General features: G+C 35.9%; 1 protein-coding gene across 9 annotated transcripts in view; it reads right to left on the reverse strand.

Annotated features, from left to right (window-relative positions):
- The window catches only part of mlphb (melanophilin b), a 45,932-nt gene extending 29,991 nt beyond the window's left edge, over positions 1-15,941 (reverse strand). For all 9 annotated transcript variants that reach the window (XM_088605684.1, XM_088605683.1, XM_088605685.1 and 6 more), the window contains exons 1-2: positions 15,828-15,941; positions 11,736-11,900 (exon numbers count right to left, since the gene is read on the reverse strand). In XM_088605684.1, coding sequence (XP_088461810.1) covers positions 11,736-11,857 — 122 coding nt within the window. In that variant the 5' untranslated portion in view covers positions 11,858-11,900; positions 15,828-15,941. The remainder of the gene's footprint in view (positions 1-11,735; positions 11,901-15,827) is intronic.
- Positions 15,942-17,425: the final 1,484 nt, after the last annotated feature.

Here is a 17,425-nt window from a genome sequence, read left to right on the forward strand (position 1 = left end):
CCCATCTGGTTACAGTATAACACCATTAAAAGAGGAACACAACTCAGAGTAGACACAATGCCAACAAAATCCATTGACAATAATATTGCAAAAAAAACATCAATGTAATTAACAGTAAAAAGAGATGATTAGTATTTGTCAAGTATATTAAGGATATGTTCTGTTATCTCATTTTCCAACTGCTTAGTCCTGGTGAGGGTCACGGTGGTAAAACACTGAGCAGGGCAAACATGACTTTCCTTTACCCAGCAACAGTCTCCAGCTCCTTTTGGGGGATTCCCAATTGCTCCCAGAGCAGCTGACGGCTATAATCCCTACAGAAAGTCCTGGGTGTGCTCTGTGGTCACTTCCAAGTGGGCTGTGCTTGGTGCACCTCCAGTGTGCCCCCTGGGTGCATCCCCACCAGATGCCCAAACCACTTCAACGTGCTCCTCTCAGTCCAGAGAAGCAGCGACTGTATTGCAAGGTCCCCCCTCGACTCTACTCCGAGTTGCTCAATGTCACAGAGAGTAAGCCCAGCAGCCCTGGGGAAAAGGCTCATTTCCACCGCTTGTACCCCATTCTCGGCAGATGACATTCTTCCGGTCACGACCCAAAGCTTATGACCATACTGTTGGGTGTGAATCAGGATGTAGATCAACCGGAAAACACAAAGTTTAGTCTGACAACTCGGCTCCCACTTCACCACCAAAGTCTGGTACAGCATCCACATAACTGCCGCCACTGAACCAATCTGCTGGTCAATCTTGTTATCTTCTGTACCCTCACATGTGAACAAAACCCCAAGGTACTTAAACTCCTCCACTTGGGACAGCTGTTCCTCCCTCACCTGGAGAGAAATAGCCACTCTTTTCCGGTGAGAAAAACATGACCTCAGACTTGGAGGTGATGAAATGTTCTTCTTTGAATCCCATTTCTATATAACACATTACACAATACTCAGTCTTGTGGGAACCTGGAACAAGTTACCCAGTCATACTATTGAGGCCTATACCCTGGCTTCTTTAAAGAAATGGTTGGATGAGATCCTTTCTAATGTTCCTATCACAGTTATAATTTTAAATTGCTTCAAAGGTGAATTGAGTTCAGAAAGAAAACTACATAAGTCAGCAACAATCTCTAACTTTGGAACAAGCTAACATTTGCTAAGCCACATATTCAATGACAAAATTATACACATCCTTTTCAAGTAATAAGAAAATGTAATAACTGTGGCAAAAATAATTCCAACTGATATTGCTCTGTAATAAATGAAACCCCCCAAAATTATGTATAATAAATCAGCAATGCTATAGAATATGCCACAGCTCTTTCTGTGGTGCAAAGTTTTTCAATGTTATTTTTTTAGAGAAATCAAAATTTCTTGTGTTTTATAAACAGTGAATGGAATAAATGTATACAGTATCGGGAACTTCTGATCAAGCACTCAAACCAAAACTGAACCAATGCTGTGAACATGATCCAGCTCCCTTATTATACTACAATTTAAGGAACCAAATTGTACCTCTTGATTATAAAAGTTACCTGTTCAAGGTTCATTATGTATGTAGATTTTAAAGTTGGTTTACTTGAAACAGGAAAGGAAAACAGTTTTTGCCTTACAGTAATTTACTCAATATAGTCAACATATGAATCATTCAATGACATTAATTTTGATTTTGCATTTTATTTTATGTTGTTTAAGTTTTATTTCACTCATCAATTTCCAACCCATGCTGTCATTGTATCTCCTTATTATTGTTATTTTACAGAACATTTCCTTTTTAAATTTATTGCATTGTAGCAGTTTCCTGCTGTCTGTCCTGCACTGCTGGTCTCTCTAAAGTAGAAAACACAGCATCTCAACAACTGCAATACTTCGAATAAAAACTTATTTTGCCTTATCCTTTTCTGGAAAACAATACTGGCAAACCTTAATCCTATCAGCAATTTTATATGAGCTTTTTTATTTGTATATTTAGAAAATATTCATGGTGTAGTGATCAGGATTATTTAAATTGTTGACAATATATTGTTTAACAATGCTGTTATAGTTACTTTCGTAAACTGAATCTGGGGGCAAAATTTTATTTGAAATTGAAAGGTTTGCATTTAGGGATAAGAATATGAATATAAATGAAGGTATTCAAAAGTCTTAGATACAGTCAGTAGTTGTTAATCAGGTAAGTTATGAGGATCAACATTTTAGTCAAAGACAAAATTAATGTTTGCTAATATTATAACAACTTAACTTGACTTTGTTCATAATACTGCATACTTCACATCGTGTGACAACAGAAAAGCTAATTAATCAATCTTCAATTGATTTGATCAGAGTTTTACAAAACCTGATCACAACAACTCAAGATATATACTGTATGCCCTTTATACAACAACAATCTGTATACTGTATGACCGTTAGATATTAAGTTTTATAGTAACTATTGAATGAGGTCTAATCAACTCAAGTGTTTCTCAGCATTAACTTCTGTGTTTCCCTCTACAAGGCAACAGAGCTAAAAGGCTACTGTTTGTACTATAATATGCAGATCTATCCAAGTTCAATGAATCTTAAAAACGGATACTAACCTTTTAAGTAGAGGAGAATCATAGAATGTGTTTTTTTGCTTGCAGAATGAAAAATTGGAAGTGAAAGCACAACAATGCCACAATGTCAGGATACATCATGCAAAGGATAATCACGTGTACTCAAGAGGTTTATCAATATTTTTACAGTTAATGCCATAAAAAGCCACAACCCACAACAGTAAAAGGAAACTAGATAAATCCAATTGAATTTAACCAGAATTTAACAGAAACAGCTTCCACCATCTTTTTCCAATTCACTTTTGCTGAATGTGCAAAAAGAAAACGCCATAATACTATTTCAGAATATGTTGCCCCACATCTCTAAATCTCTTCTAATCTCTAAAATGCAGTGCTAAAGCCTTGAAATATTACAAAGGATCTAAAAATCATTTTTTATAAAAACTTTCCTCCCAAACCCTCCTTTCCATAACTGAAAAACTGAATACATCCGCTTCTGTCGAGAGTTTGGAATTTTTTCCTTTGTAACTAAGCTGAATCACACAATACCTTTTCAGATGACCCGAAATGAAACTTTACCAAAGCCTCCTTGCATCCTGGAGAGAATTTACTCTCCCTGCCACTACACAGCAGATGTGAAGACAACAAGATCACCCAAAACAACACAGTGAGTGGGAAAAATAAAAACACAAGTGGCTGGAATATAAATGTACTTGGAAAACACTGGTGTTGCTTTCATTGACATTCAAACAGATAATTACGTAGCTGGACGAACCACAGTGTTAAATGGGACAAAAGTAAGTGAATGTCCATCTATCCTTCAATTTATTTGCTGCTGACTTTTTACATTGCTATAAATATGAATTTGTCAACATCTGTGAGTGTGCAAGCAGTATATTAATCGGTGGGTGTTTAAAGTGTATGCACTTAATTTAGTTGCTCACAGGAAGTTTGAAAATAATATCTTAAGTATTTTGGTAATCTTGAGCATTATGATGAGCGGCGTTGTAAATGTTCCCGCGTTCTCATTTAAACACTAATTTAAATATTAAAATAAAGATTACCTGTGAATTAGATTAACACTGTTACAATTTCCCAACAGAAATTCATATAGTGTCTCCTAAATGCCTTGGTATATTCTTACCACAAGACATGTTAAAGATAATACATTCATTGTAATTTGGAACTTTTAAATCAATTTTTTTCTACATAACTTTCCATAGCAGTGGCCTATTTTAGATGACAGAGTTTGTTTTAAATGACTGTCTTTCCATTCCAGGAAGACTTAAATCCAAAGTTCTGTGAAGTTTCAATCAGTAAGCGCTTTGCATTTTTTTTATGTTCCGCAAAAAAAAATATTTTTATTGGATATCCATCAGTGAATAATTTCCAGAACTGGATTGAAATGAAAATACAACCACAATTCCATTTTTTTCTGTATCTAAAAAATAAAACTCCAACTCAGTTCAAACAACTGCCTGGAGCACAAAATTTTGAGCTTAGAAATTCGTCTTTCCAAGCCACCATCTCTTTGCCTGGGCTGGGTTTCACAGTAATAAGCGTCTGGTTCCAATCAGAAGAAGAAGATTAGATTTTGCAAGTAGAGAGCCATTTCAAAACCAAGCAGCTGGAGATAATATGTAGGCAATAAAACATGCTGCACAAAACAGAGCAGACAAAACTAAAAGAAATGGCTGGTAATGTTCCTTGTGCATCACATTTAATATAGAACAGGTCTGATGTTTCTAACTACCGGGATGCAGAATTTTATCATGACAGGACATTGTACAGTATATGTCTTTTGATTTCTGTCTCTGTGATGCAAAATGTTTTTGTTATTAACTTAACATTAATCCATTCTTGAATTGGTGCAATGACCTCTGCAAAGAGAATCAGCTACTGTACTGTCTTCAAATATTTGGGCACTTCAGAATATGAACATGAATTTCTACACAGTGTAAATGCCATGATACTGGTTAACTCATAAAATGAGTGAAATGGTGAAAAAATTATCTCACCTGAAAATAAAGATAATAAATATTTATAAATATAAGTGATAAACCCAGGTATTCATGAATTAAACACCCATTGTATGTGTAATTCACAAACCTTGAAAACTGCTAAATTCGTTTTTTTTTATCAAACAAATATTTTAAAAAGAGAATTGATTGGTGAGGAAATCTAATCAATCAGTTTAGATTCATTTGGTGTAGAGCATCATAAGATTTTTAAATGCTTTTTCAGATACAAGGGTCTGTCAGCCATCTTGGTTGACACAGGACTGGATTTTTTTCCACAAATTCATCAGCTAATCAGTCCCAAAAACTGACAAGGACGAAGGTTCTAGTCTGATTGGTCTGCAAGCATGAGCAGTTTCAAAATTAGAAAGAAAATCAGCTAGCCATACATAAATTGTCATTATGTCTTTTTATCTTGAGCTTTAAAAAAAAACATCACACTAGGCGTTAAATGAAGTGCTAAGACTGAGCGTGTTGAATGTCTTTCTCTTCTAATCACAGCAGGACATCAAAAAGACTCACATATTTTTCAGTCCATTTCACCTACTCTTCTTTTTTATTGCTGTTACCAACACTACACTGAAATGAAACTATTTTCCAACAATTACAATATCAATCAATATCTATTTAAGATACGGAGTCTAAATCATAACACACTTGCCAATTGTTTAAATGCAGATTTCAACCGCCAACAGCAAATGGTGAATATTTCTGTTCCTGTTCTAGTCCTTTAGGACTTCATTTCTGTCCCGGAGAAAAAAAAGCTGGCAACAGCATCTGGAAAGTATTATAAAACAGCAACTTCCTGGGGCTTTTTTCATATTCACAGTTAAATAAGAATTCTTTGTGTCTATTCTGGAGATTACTACATCCTTCCTGAAGTCTCAGTATTTTAGAAAAACAGGTCACCTCAGAACCCACATTAACAACTGTATTGAACCACAGGGAGTGATGTTACGAGAGACAATTACAAATGTTTTAAAAGTTGACAGAGGTAGAGAGATGTGTTAACTCGAATCACACAGCATATGTTAAGATGGTTTGGAGAACCCCAGAAGCATTGCAAGAAGAACAGAAGAAGGACTGCACGCACCTGTAAAATACAGTATATGGGTTCTTTTTTGCTTTGCTTTTAAAGTATAGTTTCCCTAACTGTCTTAGCTTGCGTACTTCCTTCTCAGCTGTCTTATTTTAGGTGTCCTTTGGGAATGCTAACTGTGCTGGTAAGCTTTTCCAAGACTCTCCCTCTAATAGACTATGCACTACATTTCTGCTGCATCAAGAAAGAAAAAGATAGCCAAGCTTGTGACGGCAACAGAGCACTTTTCATCCAAGACCATACTGTATGTCTACGGTAGGTACTGTATGGACATCTGCTCATTTATTAGGATACCCACTCGCTTCCTTAGTTTTGATTTGTGATGCCAATGAAATCAAACCATAGTAACAGAAAATCCTGGCAGTTTATCATAATAAACACATTACTGGCACATTTTTAAACTGCCAAGCATATTGCCAGACACATAATATGTTTAAAATTGTAAGAGAAAGGGAACATGCAGAAACAGATGTTAAGGTATAATTATAAGGGATCTCATTGAAGTCTAAAGTTAGTTACAGTACTGTATACACAAAATAGATGGAACCATGGACCAGTGTAAATATTACAGTATTTAAATCCAAGATGCTAGTTCCTCCAGCAAGAATCTGATAAGATTTGTTTTGGGAAGTAGTTGCATGTAAGATATATCTGATACAGTTTAAAGTAACAATTGTACAGTAAACAAATGTTTATGCACACTTCAAAAAGATTCAGGGGTTTTAAAAATGTGTGCACTGCTATACAGTTTGGTGCCATAATGATTTTTCACACACACGGAATACAAGAGCAAACACAGCTTGAAAATGCCTTGAAGTTCTTTAATGATATGGATCTATTATAATGTACAGAAGGAAATCCATTTTCCTAGTACTCAGGAAAACAGTACAAAGAAAATGTTGATTTGAAATAAGGAAAACTAAGTTAATGGGGAGGAAAGCAACTGAAGAAGCAGCACTTCTGTAAAGATTAACTCATACCCTTAGGCAGTGGAAAATCGCCATGACTTTATTCATTTGATTCACTTGAAATCAGTTCATTGAAATTCTGGATGCACATCATGACAGATACAGTAAATGGGATATACAGTATAGTGTGGTGAAAAAGTAAGTACAACCCTTAAAGATTTAAAAGTTTAACATACGTAGACATATTTGACCTTCAACTGCAGTAGTCCTCACCAAATTTTAATAGTAAAATTAAACATTTGAGGCTGTAGTTTCTCAAAAATAAAGACAAAGTAGAATATTTGTGTATTATATTTATCAAATGCGGTTAGTTTTACCTATTAATAGGGCTTAGTGAGGACTAGGTGAATTTCAAATATGTTAAACCATAAAATATTAAAGGACTGTCCCATCAAACTACACATATTCAATGGCTCATTATTGTTCACATAACAGTGAAGACCACAAAAGATACACAATACCATATTGGTGGTTCTCTTACTTGTTATTAAATAAGAATTTTGAGTAGACTAAGGAGTTTTGGAAAATGAAAGTAGAGGTCAAGACAATGATTAGATTGAAAACCCAACAAAAGCATGTCCCCTTTAACTGAATCACATTCACCGTGCCTTTTCATAAAAGAGCAAAATGAAACAGAAAATTCTTTATATACAGTATCCCTAAAAGATACTCCCTCACAGCCTCTAGGTCTGCCAAAGAGAATGTGAGCTGTTGAAAATCCCCTTGTGACTTTACCATGATCATCATGAGCTCCCTCACAATGGTAGGCTTTGAGATTTTGCAAGGCTGAACAACAAAGATACATATAACATCATCTAATGGAATTCACAGTGCATTTTCTAGATAGGTTAGGATAAATCACAGAAAACAAAATTGCATAACATCTTTCCACTTTCTAACCACTTTAGCTTTTTATCTTTTTTTCAAGCGAATCCTAATAGTAACAATGAAAAAAACAATAGTAATAGCCCTAACAGATTCACCTTATGTTTCACACTTCACACTGTGTTTGCAGGATTATGGGGGAGCCAGAACTCATCCCAGCAAGCAACAGGCACAAGACAGGACACCCCCGGATGGGAATTTTAAATTATATTTCTAAAGGAAGACTACACCAACAATGGGGCTGTTGTGATATCAGATCACATAATGTTTCCATATCATTCTGTTATTGGATGAACAAGAATAAAAGAAAGGGTATAAAAAAAGGCATGGAACTATCCATCTCATTTTTTTCTAGCAAGCATTTATCCAGCTTCTTGGCACATAAATATTGGTTATTTGAACCCTAAACAAAAGTATTATCAGTCATGCAATAGCAATAGTCATGCAATAGAACATTAAAAAAAGTTACTGTACCAATGCAAGGAGTCCGTTTGGTATATTGTCACGTGTAGCTCCTAAGCAACTTTCCACCTAAATACTGTATACAGTGCTTAGCCTCAATGAAACTTATAACTTATATCTGCAACCATTTAACAAAGTAATTATAGTAAAAAATGAACAATTCTTACTTGTTGCCAGTATACAGACATTTTATTGAACAGACATGACTCAGGTAAATTCATTATCCTGATTAACATTTGTCATCAACAGGGTGTCAGCTGTGAGAATAGCACGTTTGGCTACTGGAGGGAGCAATACAAACTCTACATCTACATCTGTGACACATGCTTTGCACCAAGTTGCAGACGCAGTATTCATTTGTCAAATTCCAGCTCTCCAATTATTTTTTATATGTACCCACCAAATTCGGAATTGCCCATTGAACAATTTTCCCGTCTCAGCTCACAGTTGCTAACCTTATAACCGGACACGGGGAAAACAGGGAAGTGTAAGCAGACTCCTCTGAACCATCCACCTTCAAAGCTATTCGTCTTTTTACACATCACGTACTGCCGGAGGAGTGGTGCGTCCTTCAGTCAGCACCTCATGCCTTTATACATTTGAAAAGTTGGGTTGTCCCCAAGATCCAAGAGAGGCCTCCACCAATTCCTCCATACCATCACTAACTTTCAGCCAGCTGTGTGCTGCCACTTTGGGAATTTTGGTCACAGCAGGTTGTGGGCTTAAGCCCATGATGCATGGATCATAGATTTGCTGGTTGAACCACTTGAAATCCCCAGAAGAAGCTGTCTGGTGGAAAACTGTCACACTTCTCTCATATAACCTAGATTAGCATGTTGTCACAGATGTCCAAAGGGACTAACTGTGGAGAGGCAGGAGAGCGGAAAAAGACCCATATGCGTAGCGGCGAGACGGGAAAAAGGCCCGGGCTCGTTAGTGCAAAGAGTTCAGGAGTGCCGTATAGAAACCTGTGCCCTCAGGTAGCGGACGTGGGGCGACCTGGTGCTAGGCGGGTCTCAGGACATCCGAACGTCAATGCTGAGCGAGGGCCCAGTGCAAGACCTGGAAATATATAGCCCAAGGGAAAGAGAGGGACAGGAAGGACAGCAGGCAGGAAACTAGGGACCGGACAGAGAAGGAGCGCCCTCTGGCTGCAGAGGGCGTGGCACATGTGTTTCTGAGTCCTTGTTTCCCCAGTACATCTCACAGATGGGCTGCAGATCTCACAAGATGTGTCGTTGCCGTACGAGAGCAGCATGAGGGCAAGCATTGTGGTGTTCTCTTGGAGCTGATGTGGAGCCTTAAGCTCCATGCATAAGGCTGATGGAATGCACATCAGGATAATCCAACAGGACAGGGAGCAACCCTTAGAATTCCCAGGAATTACTTAAAACAGTGTCCTGGACTCAGTTTGCCATCACGCTATAAGTGTAGTTCTGTAGTGACTAGACACTCCTATACAAACCATCACACAGTTGAAAATGATTTGGTCTTAAGGGAGTGTGCTATCTCATGGTCTCCCAGTTCGTACCCAATCTTTGACAGACTAAGATTGACTATAGTGTCCTTCCAAGAAATTGATGGCTTTGAACACTCCAAAGGGCATTCGATGGTGATTAGATCAGTCCAGCCTCCAAAAAATATAACTGGCACAAAGGTACTGTTTTCTTGATAAGCAGTACATGTTGATTTCCTTTTTTCCTTTTTTGATATTTTCCAAGCATGACATTCAACTGGTAAAATCACGTCATCTCCTGTGCCAAAACATCTCTCACTAACAAGGTAACTTAGTGCATAAGCAAAAGTCAAAGTCACTTATGTGTACAACGGTCAGTCATAAATGCTCTATTAATTAAAACAACAGCAAAAATATTTAAGCAATATCCAAAACTTTTTTTTCCCATAAAGCATACATTTTAAAGATATACTGTAAGCTACTTTTGTTGCTTATTATATTTAGTTCCTGACCTTATCTTAGCAAAAATAATAGTAGTGCTGTGCTTGTATTAGAATGTTTACAGATAGAGCTGAGAGGGCAGACTGACTTTCCTTCTGCTTATATCAAATACTCACGCTTTTAAAGGTGTTGCAGACAATATTTTTTCCAGTGCATTTGTTGCCAGCCCACACAACATCTTATCCAAAACGCAAGTTAATAAATTCTTTGTCCTTTCAAGTTAAATGGAAGTTTGGACTTATGGCCTGATAGAGTAGATGACAGCATATAATAATTGTACTAAATGCCAGTCCAGAAACTTTAAAAACATTTTTTGTTTTTACTTTCTTAAAACAAATGCCTTAACCACAACAGTCTTTTTGCATTTTTATCAGTGTGAATGACGGCTGCAAACAGTTTTTCACATTATCTTGCTGATTTACCTCACACACCTCTTAACTCTTTCAGCTCCATACAGGATTGTTTTCTTTACTGTTACTATTAGGAATCTCTTGAAAAAAAGATAAAACTGACAAATAAGTAAAACTTTCAGGTGAAGGGAGCCCATCTTTCTGGCTATACATTGTAGACAGGGAGATAGATTCACACTTCACACTGTGTTTACAGCTCAGCTGTTGCAAAAGATACTCTTTTACATTTGACCTTGGTTTTCTTGTTTACTAGTCCTTCTGTTTCTTTTGGCAGACAGTTGTGAACCTTGGCAACAAACACATTTGCACAGTGTGGAATATACAGTAAATGTACTGTACATATTTTCAAAGTTCTTATATCTTAATCACAAACTGATTATGGTTACATTACACTTACAGTATATGCATTTCTTTTCTTAACTTAGGTTTTGTCTTACTTCTTGCTACCTAATTCAATACCTACTGAGCTAAAATCATTTAGAGGTTCAGAGGGCTGGAGAGCCTTTGGCGTAGTTTCATTTTAAAGCAACGTGAGCACACAAATACCACAAAACCATGCATATGGAAAACAAGCAAATAACTCAGTCTGTGCCTTTAGGAAATAAATCTACAGAGATAAAAATGTGGGAAAAAAATCTACAAAAGACTGATTATTTACCATCTTCAATAAAATCATGTGTCCCTTTCCCATTTTCTAAAAGTAAGTCAAGAATCAGCAGTCATTATTTTAAAGTACATAACTGCCAACACTGTCACCATCTCCAAGCAGACTTCTGCTTTGTACATTTGGATCAGCTCTGTATTGCATGAAAAGATATTTAGAACCTACTGCTTGATACCCTCAATCTTTTCTGTGCCTGCGAAACTGAAACACATCTGAACACACTACTCATTTGAACTAACTGCTGTACATAGTTAATCTGACAATTCCACACACTTGGGCTGTCTTCCAAAACTAGAATTAACCTATGTTGTGGTAATGTGTTGGTCTGAAGAGATGACTATCAAAAGCCATAATTATTTAACACACAGTACTCCATAAAAGTTTAAAAGCCTATTTCTATATCCAAATGTAATAAATTTGTTTCAATATTCAGCATATGGTTGTTATTTTGCAAATACCATTTAATTCAGCAGGCCAATCAGTAATAGACACAGCATAAAATACTGTAATATGATGTCCCTGGTTTAAAACACAATTTTTGCAACAGGGAGGAACTTATATTGCAGTGGTTTGCCACTATATCACACGATTCATTTATTTGAGTATCATTTACAATGGCATTGCTATTAGTTATACCATTTCATACTTAAAACTGTCCAAGTTCAAAACGGCATTTGGGATATTTTACTTTTTGCTTTTTTTCTGCACATTCCTTTTGCTTTAGTATTAAACAATAAAACACTGACCCCAATCTTTCCTCCTCTTTCTTTCGTAGATCAAAGTCCCGTTGAATAACCTCCCACACATGCTTGGCTTCTTCATCTGTCAGCTTAGACAAATCCAGCTTCTTTCCCATGGTCCCAGGCATTCAGGTAACTCCAGTATTCCTGTTTTATAACTGTTAATTTGTTCTGTAAAAGGCCATAAAAGACATGTGTTAGATCATTCTAATTACTCCTGAGACTGTTGCTTATTCACCATTCTGTGTAGTACCATCAGAAGATACAACAAGATGTTTACACACCCAAACATGTATTTAAAGACCAAGTGCAATTTACTCAACATCACGGATAAATTTTATTTTTACAACAAGCACCAACTAAGAAAACCAAACAGCACAAATGTGATTTTCTTTTAGAGATCAGTTCAAATTACAGACAGTAGCTCATTTGGAATGACTTGGTACAATTTTCAAATAAAATAGGTCTTCTGCTCTACATATAATATAATTACTGTTGCAAATAAGAAATGCTGATAAACTGTCTGAAGGAATGCTTGTTAGCCCGATTCGGGTACTTGTAATCTGCTTGTAATCGCAGAATATCTCAAAGTGGCACTGCTAAAAAATCCAGGTCATCCATTTTCTAATAGAGGGGTGATTTAACAGAATGTGTAACAATACAGCAACTTAATTAATCATTAATCTTTGCAAATTAATCATTGCAAATTTTAATATCTCAACAGCCAAATTAGTCACACTTTGTATTGCCCTGTGCAATAACTAAGGGAGACCATGTGCAAAGAAAAAGCCCAATAAAAACTTGTCTGCATCGGAGGCAGCAAATCAGATGCACAGTTTGTTAAATCTTTAATCCCCTGGTTTCTGTTGTTGCAGAATCATAGGTTACATTTTATTTGCAGTGGGCTGCAGCTGCTGTTGTCTGTCAACTAGGTAAGTGCCACACTTCAGTGGTGTATGAGGCAGGTCTCCTCTTATACAGTATATAAACCACGCTTTTCAAAACTTGTTGTATAAATGCAAGTCATTCAAAAATAATAATCTGGCTATTACGATACAAAAAAATAGTAGTATTTTTTTGTATGCTCCTGTAAAGAGGTTTTTGAATTTTAACATTTTCAAAACTAGTCCTAAACACAATGTTGTCAAATTTATTCAGATGCTTGTCACAATGTAACTTCAAGTTGGTTTTAGAAAATAATGCAAATGGCCATTCAGTGTTCCAGAGTTTGGTCAGCAGTGTAACTCACCTGGGGGAAGGGCAGACTAACCATAAGAATGAGGCTGACAGAGGCCCCTCCCCCATCACTTTCATGAGGAATGAGCAAGGGAGCTGCTGGAAGGGTGAAGAAGAGGTGTCGAGAAGGGTGCAAAAGAGAAGCACAAAGGGACATTCAGGAGGCAAGCTGCAGTATACACTGTGTATGTAGGAGAGTAGAAGTGGGCGAGATTAGAACCGACTTTCTGACACATTTGTTAAAACAGTCCATTTGTTGCATAAATAAATGAAAATATTATATATATATACAATACTTTATTTAACATGTTTCCACAAACCTTTTGACCACTGTAAGATCACATAGCGATAGTAAGCAAATAAAGTAGTAAACTTCAGTAAATTAACTCCTCTCTGGTCACTCTTGAATGGATATCACTCATGTTTGATGTGCAGATGTTACCTTTCAGTTACCAAAAAATAGATAACACTTCATTAAAGGGAGTGAAAACTCTTGTGTAAATCCATCATAACGTAATACATTAATACAGTGTCAATAATCTGGTGAGTTATCCCTAGTAATGATTAATGGCACAGTTATTAGTCAGATATGTACATTTCATAATTGTATAACTAATATAATTTTGTGGCTATTCATTTAATACTGGTAAAAAACTTAAAAGCTATGTTAGCAGTGTTAAAACGTGAGTAAATTAATGCTGCTGAAAAACGGTTTTTGCATTATTACTTTAAATATTATTATTTGATTTCTCATTTAGTAGTGTTTTACACAGAATTTATAGAATGTTTTAATAACCTGCTCAGATGGTGTTTGCTATGCACTGTGGACTAAACGAATTCATGACCTGCAGGTCAGGATTTACTGGAGGGACATGTTTACTCCACCCACAATAAGCAGTCAAACTTCCATCTTGTAAAGACACCAACTATAGAGTGAAAATATTATCCCTACTGCTTATAAATTATCCATCTTTGTTTGTGTATTTATATAAACTAGTATTTGTTTTCTGAATGGGGCCTTATGTTGAAAGGCCATTACGTGTTCCCGTTACAAATGATACAAAATAAAAATAACATAAAAATATTTTGTATGAACAGTATACTATTTTAACAACACAATTTTGAGAAAATGCCAAATCAAAAGGATAATTATACTCGTCACAAAAACATCATAAACAAAGGGATTTGTTAGTAAATTTACTTTGAAATTGTGACAAAACTGCATGACATATTATTCCTACATATGGTTCACTATTACGTCGTGTAGTCAATGCAAAGCGCTAACTTCACGTTTACCGAAACTTTCTCCCTGTAATACAAAACCCATGATCAATATTCCTATAATGCTATTCGAAAAAGGAAACAGCACGCCCTTATGACTAATATTTTGATTACGAGTAAAGGTAAAACAAGGATTGGCACTTTGTGTGTGTACAATCTTGAGGGTGTGAGATATTTAAGCACCTTGGATCTCTTGAGATTAAAACGAGTTGGCTACTTACAGTACAGTACATCGACGCCTACTGTACTAGTATCGGTAAATTCCTTTATAGACCATATTCTTTTTAAAGTGCGCCCTTGCAAATCAATGACAGTTGCCTAAATCTAACTCTAAGGCTAACAAATCGTAGTCAAGTTAAATGCAATATACTTAAAATGCACAACATTTAAGTGAAATCATAGTAAAAACGGACAAACGAAATGGGTAGCATCAGGATACGATACAGTTAAAATCTAGTGCGAAGGTAAAGGGAATAATTCGCAGATATTCAAAACAGTATTTTAAATATATTTTAAAATATTAGACGGAATAAGACTAGGTACACTAAGCAGCACATATCCAGCAAGGACGTCAGAAGAATTAACAACAGTTTGTCGAGAAAAAGAGAATATATACTGTACGACATATTCTCTTTCTCTCGTCATTAAAGACAGAAGAGCCTGTGCATTAAGGTTGAATAAGTGGATATGGAATGCTATTAACTACGTATAAAAATGTAAAGATGTTAAATATTTAAATTTTGTCTAAAACTCTTTTGCTATTTATCTTTTAAAGATAACTTTAAGAATCCAATTCAGCAGGGTAATTTGCTTTTGTACAATGCTTCATAATGCTCATTTGTTTTATAATGACAAAATGTTTTTTGCCAAAAAATATTCACACGTTTAAGTGTTATCATTATATATGCATATACAGTATACTAGCACTATAGCACTAAAATATTATCTAACATCCTCATACAAACCACGCAGTGTACAATTGTTGATATATTGTTATTTCAGCAAGGAAACAATAATTAACGCTACAGTTAAAAAAAAAACTTTATGCAAAGGCAACAGCATCATATTAAAAGAAGCACGCCCTTTCTGAATCCGGGTGACACACCATCTTTACATCAGACCTGTTATGCAAAAGTCCTATTTGCACAAAAAGGGTGGTTTAGGATGTATCACCATCTACGTGAAAAAGAATTGTGTAGTGGTATGCCAGTAGCTACAGTAACTAATATCTTGCCATTACGTTCAGAATTTCAATATAAAATGCGCCTTACTTGTTTTATTTACTGGTATTTCTGGCAACAACAACAATTTACTTTTTATTCTAGTTGCTGACTTTTATCATTCATTTGTATGCATTTGTTGTGTACTGTTTTAAGATATACTGCATTGTAAAGAAAACCTCAACCTCAGTTTTATTCTGTTTAAATTCAAACGTCAAGATACCAGATGAGGGAAAATAAAACAGTTATTGATTTTTAAAATACATTTTCTGCATTATCGACGCAAATGTAAAGAGAAGAGCCGAAAATGAACCAGTTTTTAAAATGGAAGAGTAAGAAACAAAATTGAGTTAATATTTACCTTCACCTGTACCCTGACTGTGCTGTTACGAGCTTTAATCCCTGGAGAGTTTGACAGCAAAACTGTAAAAGGGTTTAAGTAAATTAATCACATGCTAAGTTAACTAAGGGGGGTATCCAATCTCCGCCCCCTTTGCACTTTCACAACGGGTCATTTCATATCACAAGGTTAGTTAACATGGCTGTTTACGGAACATATTTTTAGAAAACTAAAGACTTTTTAGCTCATCAAAAATCATTTGTTGTACAGGTATATCAAAATAATACAGGACGCCCACATAGTTCATTATTTGGTGACCTAAAACCTTTACACGATGCCAGCAAGACTCCTTTTCTGAATTCTTTATTATTTCTAAGAAAAATTTCCTTCAGGTTTTTCCCTTTGGGAATCCCAAAAGTGTTCTGAAGACTACTGTATTTGTTACGATCCATAAGGAGTTTTGAAGAATAAAAATATTTTTCTGGAGTCCCAGAGCTATGTGGGAGATTTAATAGTGACTTGTACCAGCACTAGTACAGTACGTGTTAATCTTATTTAAGGAAACAATATATTTGGATGAACATGTGTTCTCACATTAGTGTAGGCCATAAATCTAAGCTATACTAACACTTAGAGTGAACCTGCTGTATGTTTCACTGTAGTGCTAGTGTTAACCGCTCAGGTAGATGTTTATAAAAGGTAATTCACAATAAAATATTTCTAAATAAATAATGTATGTGGAAAGACTATATTGTGTTTTTTCTTTATGGTTAATTATATATTTTGCTCTGATTAATGGGCGTTTTCAATAAAAGTTCAGGAGGAGGTCCAAACTTTGTCTTGACTACTTCCATTTACAGTATACATACTGTAAATATCATGATTAAATCTTGCAGGAGCTCCTGGGATCATCCCTCATAAAAAGTTAGGGCTCTGACAGCCTCATCCTCACAGCGAGGTTGTCAATACATGCAGGCGCGTAAAACCAGCAAAGCAAACTAATTCAAATCATGCCTGCTCTGCACCATCTTAATCATGGTTTGTCCAAACTGTTGAACAGACAGAATTAGCACACTGAAGTCATAACAGACTTTAAGAGGAAGCCATGAGGAATGTAATTGTTTCAGCCCTGGTGTAAAGCAAGGAGGATTCATTGCTGAATTAGGACACTTTCATCTTTAAGAGTTCTTCTGGACGATGTCCATGGGCCATACATGTGGAAAACACTGACCTAGAAACTGACTACTTCTCAACTTCCTTTTGTTCTGACGACAGACATAAGGATTTTAAAATGCCTTTCAGCATTATGTAAAGAGCCCAATTAATTGTTCATCGGATTCCAGCAAAACAAGCTATTTGTGCTTGGGCAGTTTGAGCCAGAAGCACTTCGAACAAACAGCTTCTTTTCCATGTGTCAACAACATCTTATCTACTGTCCTCTATTTTATAATTAGTTTAACTTTCAATGCTGTGAAAATTCAGACACAGAATATTCTTTAAAGACGTGAATGAAACACTTTGCTTCGACTGTTCGTGTTATGAGGAAAATCTGAGTCAATGTGCCTGTCATGTGCTCTCTGCAAGAAGTGATTCCAGTTTTTTTCTGCTGTGAAAAAGCT

Source organism: Lepisosteus platostomus, chromosome 14, assembly GCF_059453375.1.
Source record: "Lepisosteus platostomus isolate fLepPlt1 chromosome 14, fLepPlt1.hap1, whole genome shotgun sequence".
NCBI lineage: Eukaryota > Metazoa > Chordata > Actinopteri > Semionotiformes > Lepisosteidae > Lepisosteus > Lepisosteus platostomus.